Source organism: Lepidochelys kempii, chromosome 1 (assembly GCF_965140285.1).
Source record: "Lepidochelys kempii isolate rLepKem1 chromosome 1, rLepKem1.hap1, whole genome shotgun sequence".
Taxonomy (NCBI): domain Eukaryota; kingdom Metazoa; phylum Chordata; order Testudines; family Cheloniidae; genus Lepidochelys; species Lepidochelys kempii.
Window position 1 is genome coordinate 233,458,503 of NC_136380.1, and position 15,022 is coordinate 233,473,524.

The 15,022-nt window shown below is 40.2% G+C and overlaps 1 protein-coding gene across 1 annotated transcript in view; it reads right to left on the reverse strand.

The window, feature by feature from the left end:
* The window catches only part of ST8SIA1 (ST8 alpha-N-acetyl-neuraminide alpha-2,8-sialyltransferase 1), a 161,586-nt gene that overhangs the window by 60,593 nt on the left and 85,971 nt on the right, over positions 1-15,022 (reverse strand). Inside the window, exons 3-4 of the mRNA XM_073318098.2 lie at positions 8,474-8,583; positions 429-521 (exon numbers count right to left, since the gene is read on the reverse strand). Of these exons, the coding sequence (XP_073174199.2) occupies positions 429-521; positions 8,474-8,583 (203 nt within the window). The remainder of the gene's footprint in view (positions 1-428; positions 522-8,473; positions 8,584-15,022) is intronic.

Genomic DNA, 15,022 nt, shown 5'->3' on the forward strand with positions numbered 1-15,022 from the left:
GCCTGCTGCTCTAACCACTTCATCCCACTTTATAGATCCCTTCATTAGCTCCACAGTCCCTTCCACTGTGCTGCACTTTCAGCAAGTACTGCAGGCACTGCCCTGCCGTAATGGTAAAGGGCCTAGCACATTTTGGGTAATAAATAAATAAAAGAGCTGATTAAAAAACATGAACAAAAATTGAAATTGTGTCTACATTTTTCCCATTTTTGACTTCACCTAAAGCTGAAATTTTGAAAATTTCAACTAATTCTAATAAATAATGGGGGGTTTCATACAGTGCAACAATCAGTTCTGGCTTTGGTTGCTTTCAAGGTTGTCCTTGCTTACAACATTATGTTAATTTTAAAGAACATAACTGTCACATCAACATCTATGATATAGATGAAACCTTCTCCTTGCTGAACAAGAAAGAATGTGCTTTCTACCTTTTCTCAATTATACTGGGATTAGCTGTCACCAGCTGGGTCTTGGATCCAACATCCTTGCTGTATTCACTGGACAGAGGAGGAAGGTTGCATCTGCAGAAACAAAGACATCCAAGGTTTTTAATTGTCATGTTCCAGTTTCAGGCTTTTTATATTGTAGGAATCCAGTTTGCACATAAGGTCATGCAAGCTGACAGAAAATTTGCAATACTAATACTGGACCAAATGAAAAAATGGTTATGGGCTAAATCTTCAGAATTGCTTACACTTTATTTAAGCATCAAACTCTCCCAATATGTGTATCTACAACAGGGTATTTTTGCACTAAAATGTGGATAAGTGCAAATTTATGCACTTTGGAAAGATGGTCCTATATTAGTGTATTGACAGTAAACTCTGAAGCAAATAATGAAAAGTGTCTAGATTTATATATCGAATGTCCCTGCTAACAGGCTATTGGCAAAAGGGGACATTATGCACAGAAATACATTTCAACTAACCTTTTTAAAATCCCATTCCCCTCAGTACTTTTCCTTGTTGGCTGACTGTGTCCCAGAATGCATCATTCTGTGACATCACAACCATCATGGACTACATATTTGCAAACTTTGAAGCCTGTGGTATTTTTGATGTCACATTCTGAAATCTCTTCAGTAGCACAGAAAGTACCAACGGGACTCCACAGGTGGAGGAAAAAATAGTTTTTAGTGGTTACTTAACATGAATTTCTGGGTTTGAATGCCTCCCACAACCTGGCTGCGGGAGACATTAAGTACACTACTCTACTTTGCAGATCATTTTTAGGAAAGAAGATAGGTAAAGGGGAAGACTGAGAGAAAAAAAAAAAGAGACAGAAACTCCTGTCACTGAAACTAGACCCAAATGCTCCACAATGAAGAGATGGACGGTGGAAATAATGCTAAATGTAGGCCAACGTGCACCAACACCAGGCATTGTTGAATCCCAATGAATGCATCTTGTGCAGAATCACATCCCTTGCCTGCTTCATTCACTGAAACTGCAGCATACAGAAACAGAATATGATCGAAGGCAGCATTTCTCAAGCTGGGGATCCTGACCCAAAAGGGGGTTTCAAGCCTATTGTAGGGGGATCACAGTATTGCCACCCTTACTTCTGTGCTGCCTTCAGAGCTGGACAGCCGTAGAGCGGTGGCTGCAGACCAGGCTCCCAGCTCTGAAGACAGTGCCGCGGCCAGCAGCAGTGTAGAAGGAACGATGGCCTGGTATGGGGGGAGGAGGCGGCGCGGGGGGCAGTCACTTCTTTTTGGGGGCAGGTTGTCATAGCTTGAAATATTTTCAAAGAGGGTCCCAGCAAAAAAACGTTTGAGAACCCCGATCTAAGAAAAGGGGGCATGGCCAAGTGTAATAGTCCTGCTTTTTATGCTCCCCCCCAAAAAGTGCATGCTCAGAAGAGGTGCAAGCCAAGCAAAAAAGTAAAAAACAGCCTCTGGTTGTTTTAACCTATACATGCAACTGCACTCAACCCAGTGGCTAGGGGGACTCAAAAGTCAAGCAGGGCAGGATCCAGGATAGACAGCAACATCATTTCATATCCGTCTCCTGTTTTACCAGGATGACACAGATTTCTTTGGCCCAATTCAGATCCTCTTGCTCCTGTGAAAGTCTACCTTATTTTTTGGCACTATACTCTCCCCCAACTCTCTTTAGCTCCCCTTTCCTGGATGTCCTGTGTTTATAGGACTGACCAGATACAAAAGTGTGCTCCATTAATCTGCTCCTTTGTGCACTACTTCCAGGCAATAGGTGTCATGTACCTGCAATGAACGCTGGTTGCTCATTCCAAGCATCAACTAAATTCAAATTGCATGGGGCCTATATCCTGCCTCAGTAAAAGGTGGGCATTTGGGGGAACAGGGAACGGAATGAGCTCAGTTTTTGTGCCAATTTCTAGTATTACCATAGAAAGGGTTAATGCTATAATGTTCACAGATTCTAAAGACCAGAAGGGTCATCTAGTTAGACCTCCTGAATAACACAGGCCATAGAACTTCTCTGAAATAATTCCTGTTTGAGCTAGAGCATCTCTTAGAAAAACATCCAATCTTGACTTAAAATTTGCCAATGATGAATAATCCACCAGGATCCTTGTAAGTTGCTCCAGAGTTTAATTACCCTCACTGTGAAAAATTTTGCACCTTATTTCCAGTCTGAAATGTTGTATGCTGTAGTACGCATTCACTGTAGAGTGTCAATCAGGGCCAAGTAACAAGGAATGCTAGTACCATAGCAGTCTGACTGCTGCCCTTGGCAAGTATTTTCAGTGCATTCAATGAAGAGCCCCAAACCCTTATAACATGAGGAGGAAGTACAGTGGCTGACCCCTTCTGCAATCCATACTGACCATGTGTGCACTGTGTTATGTCCAGAGTTGGTGGGTGGGAGGATATTTGTGTGCACATTACACACCAGTGTTTCTGTGCAATTTCAAGCATATTTACTACTAATGCAAATCTGCCAACATTCTCTAACAAAAACAGGACTGTACAAATTTGCATATATTTGCATAAATTCAGATACAAGCCATCAGAAGCATGGGTTTATATTCATGCTGTCAGAAAACTCCAATATGAAAAGATAGTTTAAGTCATTTGTAGAGAGCCATGTGTCACTATTGTTTTCTCTTTTTCATGGTTGCAATTCTTAAAAAGAAGAAAAGGGGAATATTGACCCTTGAGCTGGCTGGGTTTTTGTTTTTTTTTCCTTTTGATAATTGTTTTCTCATTAAAAAGGGGGCTTCAATAACGACAACATTTTTCTTGGAAAAAATTCTCTGTCGACATTGTTCAATGATATTCCAAACAAAGAATTTCAATAAACATTTTTTTCAAAATTTTCAGTGTCAAAACCAGCAGGAAAATCCCACTCTGTCTTTCACTTTTTTGAAGTGGGAACTAGAGGGGTATAAAAAGAGAGCAAGTGTGAAATGAAAAATGTCATTAACTTTTTGATTAAATGAAAAAACTTGGGGTTTGGGGTTGGTGGCCGCCTTAATTTTTTTTTATAAAATATACTTACCCCCTTGTAAACAAACTCTAATACCCCTTAGTTGTTATTTCATCACTCAAAAAAATCCCAACAAATGCAGAAAGTCAAGCCACTTTCAACACTTTGTAATGGTGCTCTTAGAAATCCTAACTATGAGGAAAGCATCATTAGTAACAAGATAAATATTTGCTTAGATTCTGTCTTGCAAAGAAATCTGGGGAACCTGGATTTTGGATTATATAATGATGACAGAAGTCAAGGAAACAGAAGGTGACTTGGAGACATTTTAGGACCAGAGCTAATTCTTAACTCTCACAAATCACTTTCAAATTGCATGAGATCCCTCTATCAGGTCAAGTTCTGCCACTCTCATTGATGTTGCATAATATCTTAGACAGAGCAATGGGACTGCTTGAAAAGTAAGGTAATTACTCAGCGTGAGTAAGGGCGGCAAAATGGAGCTCCAACTGAGCACCAAGCACATCAAAAGAAACAGTAGATTGCTCCAGTTTCCCTGTAAACCTAGTCATCTGTTGTTACATGGAAATACAACAGATTGGCAATCCGGCTAATGGACTTTTTGCATTTGGGAGGATAAGTCTCAGTATCTTTATATTTAAACACACATGCACAGGCAGGTCAAGTTTTCACTGAATCAAGGTACACTCTTTTTCAATGCTTGTTTAAATCATTGTTCTTTATAATTGCATTGCCATAACTTTATCACCCAAACATATGAATAAATAAGTTTGCTTTTCCAAACCAGCCGCAGATGTATCATTTAAAATCAAGTTCCCTTCATCAATAAATCTCTCTCCCAGCTTGTGCTGCAGCATGGAACATTAAGAAATTGGCTGAGGACCCAGCTGGAAATTCAGCAAGAAGCCAGCTGGTCAGCAGAAGTCCCTTTCCTTTTTCAATTATTTTTTAGGCTGGTTCACACAATGCCAAGTCCCAGATAGTTGTTGGACAGACTGTGAAGTGGAAGTTTCATACTAGCAAGGAGCATGCATTTTTAATTATACCACAACCACTTATTAGTCATTTAATGAATCTTTTGGTCTTGGGCGGGGGACGGGAGGGAAAAGAATTTCTTGAGGCCAAGAGCTTATGTAAATCCTCTAACTGTTGGTCTCAAAGCAATATGGATTTAAATACACTGATCTTTGAATGGTATCTGTTGTATCTTCTCACTGAAACCAAAGCACTAGAAAAAATGCGATCAACATGCAGAGTTCCCTATGAGGTAGTACCCGTTTCACGGCTGAGACCCTCATGCCTTATAGGTATCTGGTGAACCAAGAAGAAACATAAAACTACCCAAGGCAATAAGAACTGTACTATGATTATCCCACAAAGAAGTCACTCTTTCCATATCTTACTGGTAATTCTTTTACCATATTTGTTCTCTGTACTCCAAAAATCTAGGTGGGTGCATTGGCCATAAAAAGGCACTGGGTGTAATTCTTTAGACTAGAGGATTCACTAAGCTTTAAAATTATTGTTTTCAATGCATGGTCTTTTTGCCTTTCAATTATTAAACAGATGGAGGAGCAGCCAGCCCAAACCTGAGTAGCACTGTGACCCCAAGCTCCAGGTCGTAAGCGCTAATCATTCAAATTTGGCTTGGTGTCACTCCCCTCCTGCTGTCATGATGGAGGGGCAGCTGGGCCAGACCTAAGAGCTGTGTGACCCTTCGCACCAGGTCACAACATATGGAGCAGAGAGCAAAGCCTAACCCCCCAGGGCAGGGTGAGTTTATTAAAATCATGGAGACAAACAGAAAAAGCACAGTATCCAAGAAATTTTCACCACTGTAATTAACCTGCAGCCCTAACGACAGTTTATGATACTTTATGGTACTATATAGTCTTACGCTCCCAGAGGAACCATTGTAGGTGGACCCTGCCCAGGGACAGTTCTTATTATGAAACCAGCTCAGTTAAAGGCAGTTGGTGGTCTCTCTTTTGGACAGGCCAAACAACTGACTTGCAAACCGGGCTTCAGGTGCACAGGTAGAGTTTAAGAAAGGAGTAGAAAGGGTTGCACAGAGATTGATGCAGATTATTTGGTTCCATCTGTGGTTCTTTAATAAGAACCAAATTTAGCAAAATTTAACTGGGGATGGGAAATGTAGCAAATTGCAAATGCACACAGTGCTTAGCAAATATATTTTTATCGGGTGGCCATGCCCTCTACTTCATCCTCTAGATAATCAAATGAAGAACAATGATTTTCTTCAGTCCTTGCAAGAGATCATTTAACCCATTTGCCCTCTTTGAGTGACCATGCAGAGGAGAGGTACAATCATGATTACTTTCCCAAAAGACACTCAGGGTGTTTCCCTATTTTCAGGCTACTAAGCAGCATAATAAAGCAAAAACAGGAAACTGGTGATTGATTGGCTTTATGACTAAGATGCTTACACATCACTCAGACCAGCAAGGAACCATACTGAGGGGAAACAATACAATTATTATGGATGTGGATGGGCAATGGCAAGCTGATGTGGTAGACAAGCACAATGGTGTATAATCTGTATATCTGTAGAGGGATAAATATGCTGTCAATCTGGCTGGAGGTCAAAAGGACAAATCTGAATTTTTAAATGAAAAAATGTGTTTGAAAGTGTTCATTTAGGTTCTTTATTCTAATGCACTGGCCTGCCACTGTAGTACGCATACCACTAGTGGGACAAAAGCCACCAGCAGGTGGCACCTGGGTTGGTTTAAAGCAGTGTTTCTCAATTGGTGGGTCATGACCCACTGAAGCAGCTACGAAAGTTAATCAAGAGTGATTGCGGTGCATTGAAAATTTTATTTCAACCTAAAGCAAAAAAAATAAAATAAACTCAAACCACCTCACTCCCCTTCTGCTGCCATGCACGATTTCCCTTCAAGGTCAAGTACTCTCTGTCAACATCTTAAAACACAAACAAATTATATAGGCTTATCGTTATCACTATATCATTTCTATTCTTACTCTTACAGTAAACTTAAGGTAGGGTCACAAAAATGTGGTCTTCAAATAAGGGGCGGCAAACCTGAAAAGGTTCAGAAACACTGGTTTAAGGTATATTGTCAAAATAAGAATCCATTATGACTACCCTGAGTACAATTATGAAGGTGATATGCTAAATACTTTTGAATTTTAGGTCTGGTGGGCTACATCTTAAAGACTGAGATCTGCTGCTGTAATGCAATCTTTGTATTATTGCAACATTATTTAGTGTATGTTCAAGCAACGGGTTTAAACTCCTCCATTTTCCACATTACTGTGTAATTAGCTAACTTCAGTGATTACAGTATATCAAAGAATATAATTGTAATCTTGTGACAGATCTCATAGGAGATGGATAGTAACTGAATAAATTTAAAATAAAAACATTTTGAACGGGGAAAAAACTGCAATATGTTTAAAATTGGTATAATATTTGATGTTACTGAAGAGGTATTTTAAAGGAAGCTGCACAAAGATCTTATTAGCAAGCTGAAGCAACTTCATGTAATTTGTGGAGACATTACCAAGTAAAATATGTATATTTTTACACTCAACTATAGAATTACAGCAATTAGATATGGAAAAGGTCAATTAAATCTAATGTACTCCACCTGCTAATGAAAAGCATTTCACCACCTATATATTATCCAGTACACTTAAAAGATCTTAAACCTTTCCCCATAAATATGACTGTGTGACTAATGCAATCCTGCTTGCAATCAGCTGCTCGATTTTGCAGGATTTCCCCCTACCACTTCTATCCAACTCACAATACACTAAAAATAGCCTATGGCCAAGTTCCCCTTTTGGTAGCGGGAAATGTTTTCCTATCAGTCCACAATAGATGCCCTTAAAAATGTTCTAATTGTCTTTGTAACTAATTTTCACTACTGAAGCACTCCTTAGGTATTCCATAAACCAGGTATAAGAAACTTTAGGGAATACTGTAATAATGTTATCTAGTTGCAAATGCAAAATGTAAATGTTTTAAGAGCAACTAATGCACTGTCCCCCTCCGTGCCTATTTTCTTTCCTGCATATATTTTAAGTGTACAGTACATATTTCTTTTTTCTGTAGTTTACTTCTCTGCTCTATTAAGGAAGGTATTTGGTCTCTTGGGTGCAAACCAGAATGGTAACAATGTTTGTTTTTTCACAAATTAGTAGTTTTATAATAAGCCATCAAAATCTGATCAGGGAACTCTTAGAAGTGGGAGTTAATTCTGCATCCGTTTCAGAGCCATGAGAAACTCCTATAAAGATGAGAAATGGCACGCTTAGCTTTCCTTCCTCCCCGCTTCCCCCACAACATTTTTCTTGTTCATATTTAACAAAGAGGAACTAATTTCTTTTCCTCCCCTCCAATATCTAGAGTGCAGATCTAGATAGTGCCAAATTCAATCAAGGAAGAACTATATAGCACAAGGTCCTACTTGACAGATCCTAATACCTTCAGAAACACAGGAGCAAAAAGAGAATGAGGGGAGTTTAAAAGCAAACTGTGCCGAGGAAAGAAGTCTGCTCTATTTTCAGATGGTCAGAACTGAATCTTAGGGGAGAAAAGTCACAGGAAAACATTTTAGCCCACTCTCTCATTTTGGGTCTCTCCCTGTCAAGTTCTATCTACTCAGATTGACTTCAAAGGGGTGGGGATGAGGATATGAGTTTCATAAGAGGGCACTCAGCATCTTGTAGGATCAGACCCTTCCTAATGTAATTAGAAAGCAAAAGAAAAGGCGGCTTTCTCCCTCACTGCCATTGTGTTTGTCAGGCTAACGTCTAATGCGGCCTAATTCATCCATCTATAAGTCTCCCAGAGATAAGCTTCCCCATAGCCAGGGAGGGTATATAAGTCTGCCATTGCTGCCTTCCCCCCAAATCACTTGTGTAAATCACCCTGAAAAAGAAAAAAAGGCAAGTTACAATTGATTAATCACAAACAAACAGCTTTGAAAGGTCGTAGACTTGGGGGGGGGGGAGAAGGAGGGAGGCAGTGCTGCAGCTGGGTTCTGTCTTACCGCATGACAAAATCTGCTTGATCTATTTGTCTGCCGCAGCCACTCTTCTTCAGAATCCCACCATTTCCCACCACGGAGCATTTCTTCAATGGGAGCTGTAATGGGGTAGCCTAGCAACAGAAAACAAGGCCAGTTTTTACTGAGAAGAACACACAATCTTTGTTTGTAGCAGCCACTCCTGAGGCCTATCAGGAATTAGGGAGGGGATAGGGACAGCAAAAGGGGAAAGAGGAGGGCGAAAGAAGCTTGGAAATTAGTCCAAAGTATGAGCAGTCTGATTCCCACTCCCAAAAGCAGACTCCATCACTATCCAGCACTAAGATAATGTAGTTATTGTATGAAGCAGAATTTCAAAGTTATAAATTCCTGGTGTTCACAAACAGTTGTGCAGTAGGATGTATTTTCTATTCAAATTTACCAGGACAGAGTACAATAGAAGGAACAAAACAATAAGAGAGAGACAAAGTGGGTGAGGTAATATATTTTATTGGCCAACTTCGGTTGGTGGAAGAGAAGTTTTTTAGCTTCACAGAGCTCTTCTTCAGGTTTGGAAAAGGTAACAAGAGAGTCATAGCTATATACAAGATGGGACAGATTGTTAAGCATAAGGGGTTAACACAGGTTGCAAGAAGCCACTTAAAACAAACTGGGCAATTAATACTTCTGTAATCATAAGATAAAAGGAGGGTTAAGTAGGTTGCAAACTGTTATGAGCCATAAAACCAGTGTCTTTGTTGTTACTATGATTTTTAGTGTCTAGCAGAATTATGAGTTTAAATTCCCAAACTTGTCTTTTGAAGGAGTTGGACAGGTTTTCTCTAAGGATGAGGACTTAGAGGTCGGATATGGAGTGATCACTTTGTGAAAAATGTTTGCCCATGGATGATAGGGTGTTTTTCTCTTTTATTTTTCTGTGTGTGTTCATTCGAGAGCACAATGATTGTCTGGTTTCACCTACATAGTTGTTGTTGGGGCCTTTGATGCACTGGATGAGGTATACCGCACGCTATGATAAGCATGCGTAGGACCCATGGATCTTGAAAGGCTGTCTCTTCCACCAACAGAAGTTGGTCCAATCACCCACCTTGTCTCTCATATCCTGGGACCAACACAGCTACAACACTACAAATCAAAGAATATAAAAGGCACCTTAATGAGATTATACACAAAAGACACATGGCGGGGGGAAGGAATAAATGAGGAAGAAGTGTAGTTACAGCAGGGTGCTGGCCGCCAGGGGTCCTCCTAAATTCTATTCCTGGCACTAGCGCTGCTCATTCTGTGGCCTCAGGCAAGATATTTAGGGGTTGACTGCAGCTCCCTAAAACCTCAGGCAATCAATCCTGGCATAAATTAAAGCTGCGGAGGAACAGCCTTTATTTACCATTGTTATAAGATCCCTTCTAGCACTTTAACAGTGGATCAATGCAGAGTTAAGGTATCATGAAAATGCTATGTGTTAACATTGTAGCAGTGCATGACAATAACATATTACATATAGACTAGTAGCTGAAAGCCTGTGCTCTCACACTGGTGTAATTCTTAAAGTCATGTGTGTACAAAAGCCAAAAATGGGGGGCACGCACTGTGTTATAGTGAGCAACATTGCTGTGGGAACATGTTCCCCAAATTTTTTGCACAGAGCTACTGCCTGGCTGGAGGCACGGCCATTGTTTGTTACCCATGAAACTGTTACCCCCACCTCCTCTGATCAGCTGTCACGTTCCAACTGCCACGGAACCTTCAGATGCCAACATTCCATCCAGTTCTCACAGGGCCCAGTGATGACTGAACCTGATGATATTCTGAACAAAACCAAGCTTGTAGTTGTTCCCAATCCTTCATGCTGACTCAAAAGACATTCTATGCTTCAAAGTGACATACAGAGTAACAATCCTGGAATCTTATTACATATTTCCTTTCATTTGGAAGGAAACTAAACTTACATGTAGAAGAGTCCTTTCATCTGCCTCTGAAATACATCCACCTGTGGGATCAGTTGTGACAGTCGTTTAAACAGCACACAGTAGCACTATCAATCAGTTTAGCCCAGGAAATAAAAAATACTCCATTAAATTGAAAATACCTGGGGAATTCAAAGTAGGTAGGATGAAGTTACCATTAATAGAATTTGTCCAAAAACTTGGGTTAATACTCTCTTCTTGTAAAAAAATGTGCAATGATTTTTATCTCCCAAGGTTGTCAGAACCTCACTCACACAATAAAGACAGAATCATTCTATGCATCATCCTATGTCAACGCAAATGTCATGGTGCTGTGGTGGAGCTTCACAAGACAATTATTCTTCCCTGCGGGACAAATCAAAATGGTGGCAGTACTTATACTTGCCTAAGTATTGGAGGGGATGTATAGTGCAACATTATGCATTATTCTTATATCTCCATAATGCACACACCAGGCATAACAGTGTAGTGAAGTACAGAGAACCGACCCAGAGTTTCATTCTGAATTATGAATGTATCAGGCCTTTATGTTTTAAATCCATAATTTAGGTTCTTCCCTGTAATTAGCTTTTTTCCCCTCAGCAAACTGGATTCTATTCAGCTAGTTATAAAGCCATCACCTGCTTTCTAAATAAGGATATCAAAACATTTTGTGTATGTTAATCCTGGATTACAATATGTTAAGGAAGAAAAATTAGTTTTGATTTACTGATGTCTGGCTACTGCTAGGAACACAGTGATAGCATGGCAAAGTGACACTAAGTATGCAACCACATTCTTGCTTGTGCATCTGCTTTCTCAAGAACATTTTTTTAATTTACACATTTATTGAACTAGGAATCTAGCTCACTTCAAAAGTGACCCTGACCAAATGACAACCTGCAGGCTGATTGAAAAAACATGTATAGAAATTTAGAATTGAAATTGTTGGTTTTCTTTAAATAGCAGTGCCTTCCTTACTCAAGTTATCACACAGTCCTTTACAAGCCAATTAGTTACATAACGGTAGCTCAGTAATGGTGTATAGGCAAAATGCAGCAGCCATTAACTCTTCATTTTCAAGAGCTGTGAAAGACTTCATTATATAATTCCTGTTTTAATACATGTCACTGGGCTTAATCCCAAATTACAGTGAAAATGTAGGAGTTCCAAAATATTTAGCAATACTGTAGATCAGTCTTTCCAAAAGTGCGGTCCTTGGACTCCTAGGGTCCACTGTGGGTTATGCAGAGGCCAGATTGCATCAGAACAGCATTCTGGCAATTTTGCCACATAGCGGGTGCCATTTTGTTCTCTCCACAGTGTGAACTCCTCTCACACATGGTGAGTATGTCACTCTAGCAGGGATGTTACAGTAATACCGGAAATGAAAGGGGTCTGGGATATTTAGTCAGATGCCAAAGGGTCCTTTGGCTGAAAAAAGTTTGGGAACCACTGCTGTAGATTATAGTCTGTCCAGACATTCAAACCTATTTTATTGAGGTGGATTGTTGGCCAACACAGAGGGGTTTTCACTTATTGTTTCTAAAAGCAACAGTAATGTTTTACACTTGTATAACACTTTTAATTTCAAAATGCTTTATAAATAAATGTCACCTACCACTGAAATGCAGTCACTTCTGTAGTTGAGGGAGAAATTTTGGCCAAAGACACCAAGGCAGACCCGTACTTACAAAGCGTGCCATGAGACCTTTAACATCCACGCAGGCCAGATAGATCCCCCAGTTTGAGATTATCAAAGGAGACTGGGGGATTGGCCACATAAGCTCCCTTTGAAATCAATAAGGCTACAATCCCCTTGAAAAATCTGATCCTCAATTTTTAAACTAATAAATTTCAAGACCCAAGAAGGACAAACAGGGTAAGACCAAAGCACCAGGATTGCAGTCTATGGTTCAGGGAGTCCAATAAAAGAGTAGAGAGGTGTGTGTGGGAGGCAAGACATGGCTGTGTCCTTCTGCACCAGCCTGGAGAAGAGGTCAGTCACACCATACAAGGAAGGAAGATAGCAGGTGATGCTTTTTCTAAAGGATGGAGGAGGATTTTGTGGAGGAGCTGTGGAATTCCACTGAGCTGATTGAGGCAAAATCCCTCCTCATGCTCCCCAGGTTTGCACCATTCCATGCACTAAATGTGTGGTGTCATATTATTTGACATACCTTGTGACGGCATTGTACAAAATACCTGACTTCAACACCTCAGAGATGGGAGTGTTTGTGAAGAGTTGAGGATTAAGTGTCCCTGCTGCTCTAAGGTATTTAAGATGTTCTTTAGCTTAATGAAGAGCAGTTGCTTGCTTAGGAAGCTCCAGGAGAAATTTCTCTTTCTTGTCTTACTCATAAATAGTTTACATTAAAGACCTGTATTATTGTTCAATTTGTAGAGGCTTTTGAGGGTCTCTGGTGTTAGCCTATTGGTACAGAAAAGCCCATCTGTTCATATATCATACAAATCAACATGTTGTCCACCACACAGTATGAAAAACAGTTTCTTTGTTTCTGTACACAGGCAATTTTATTTTTCATCTCAAAGAAATGGGTGAAAGGGCATAAGGTTAATCCTTGAAACCATATTTGTGCGACCCCCTCAACATGAAGTCACTCAATTTAGAAGTAGTGTAAGCATCCCCACTGTAAGGTGTCAGTATAAGTGCTGTGCTACCCCTAGATGTCTGGAGGCATACTTCCTGTACCACTAGCTTGGAGACAAGGGCTGTAGCTGCTCCAAGAACTAGGCTTTAGCCATCCATAGGTTCCCAGGCTCTGAACACTCCATTTTCAGACCATTCCTTCCTTTGGGCTGCCAAAAATACAAGGAACAAATGCTCTAGGAACAATTAATTTAAACTACAGCATAAAGATCAAAACAACTGTCCCTAGTCCACTCTCAAGGGGTAGGTCCAGTACAAGGGCACACAGGTCAGAGCCTCCTTTCAACCCTTCCACTGCACCGTCTTACTTGCTGGCTGCTTCCCTGCATCCTTCTGCTCCAGTTACCACTGGTCCCTTGTCAGCAACAAGCTGAGTCTCTGTCCAGCTCTCAGGCCACCTTCTACCAGGTAGCTGCCTATATTTGACTGCTCCCTGTTCTCATGCAACCTTCAGCTACCTCATCAGCTTGGCCTCCCCTCACCTAAAACGGTTCTTTTTCCTCTACTGGAGGGAGTAGGGAGCCCTCTCCCAGCTGGACACTGAACTGGTCCAGTAGGTTCATTCCTATAGTTTCAAGCACTACTCCTTCCCCATGTCAATGTTTGTGTTTTTACAATGATGTTTTCCTAATTTTGATAAATGTTTTTACCTCCCTTTGTTGCTGCATGAAAGACCCACACAAACAGCAGGGGAAATTGACTAGAGCCCCAATTCTGTAACAGATCCCACATGGACCAAATCAGTGGATATATTGGAGCTCCATGGCGGCACATGGGTCAGCTAAATGAAAAAAATGATTTTTATGCCAATCTCATAATTTTTTAATGCCCAGATTGTCGGTACTAAGGGTGCACAGTGAAAATGGCAATACAAATAGCCATGGATTTAAATTAAGCAGTTTTCCCCTCATAGTAATCTCAGGTGTTACTTGTAACTTTGGTAGAAAAAAAATTTAAACAGAATGTTGATATTTAAGTTGGTGTCCCTTTAAAGGGAAAATGACACGTAGAACACATAGCGTAGTTCTAGTTGTATCAGTCTCAGGATATGAGAGAGACAAGGCTGGCAAGGTAATATCTTTTATTGGACCAACTTCTCTTGGTGAGAGAGAGACAAGCTTTTGAGCCACACAGAGCTCTTCTTTATTTCTGGGAAAAGCACTTGAAACATACCTTTCCCAGACCTGAAGAAGAGCCCTGTGTGGCTCAAAGCTGGCTTCTCTCACCAACAGAAGTTGGTTCAATAAAAGATATTACCTCACCCACTTTGTCTCTCAAATAGAACACATTTGTTTGTTTTAAATTCCAAATCTATTTTACAAACCCCACCAAACACATTAACAAACCCCACAGAAATTAAAAACAAAAACAAAAACCACCACATGGATTTCCACCATTTATGCTCCATATTTTACTTGTTGCATTCCACTCACAGAGATAGCAAAACTTGACTGCTCAGTTCTCAGCCAGTTTCACTTAAGTGCTCATGTACTAGGGGGCCTGATTTTCATAAGTGCTGCGCTCTCACAACTACAGTTTTAGTCAATAGGAGCTCTGTATACTTAGAGCATCTAAAAAGTCAGCCCTAGTTGCTCTTCATTTTGGGTATCCAAAAGAGCAAAGGATAAGCTTCATTTTAAATGTATAGTTAAAAAATCATGAAAGCACTCATATTAAAATTACTCTTCTAAACTCTCGTTTAAATTTTGTAAACCAACAAAACCTAAATGTTGGAACTAACCTATCAGACTTCCCTTTAAACGAGGTATCATAGTACAAAAAGGATATTTGACATCAGAAACACAGAAGGCCTGGTCTTTCCCACTGGTTCAAAACCAATGGAAATCTATTGACGTCAGTGAAGTTTCTCTGATCTACCCTAGCATAAAAGTTTGAGAAAAATCAGGTCCAAAATGTCTAATGACAAGCAAGCAC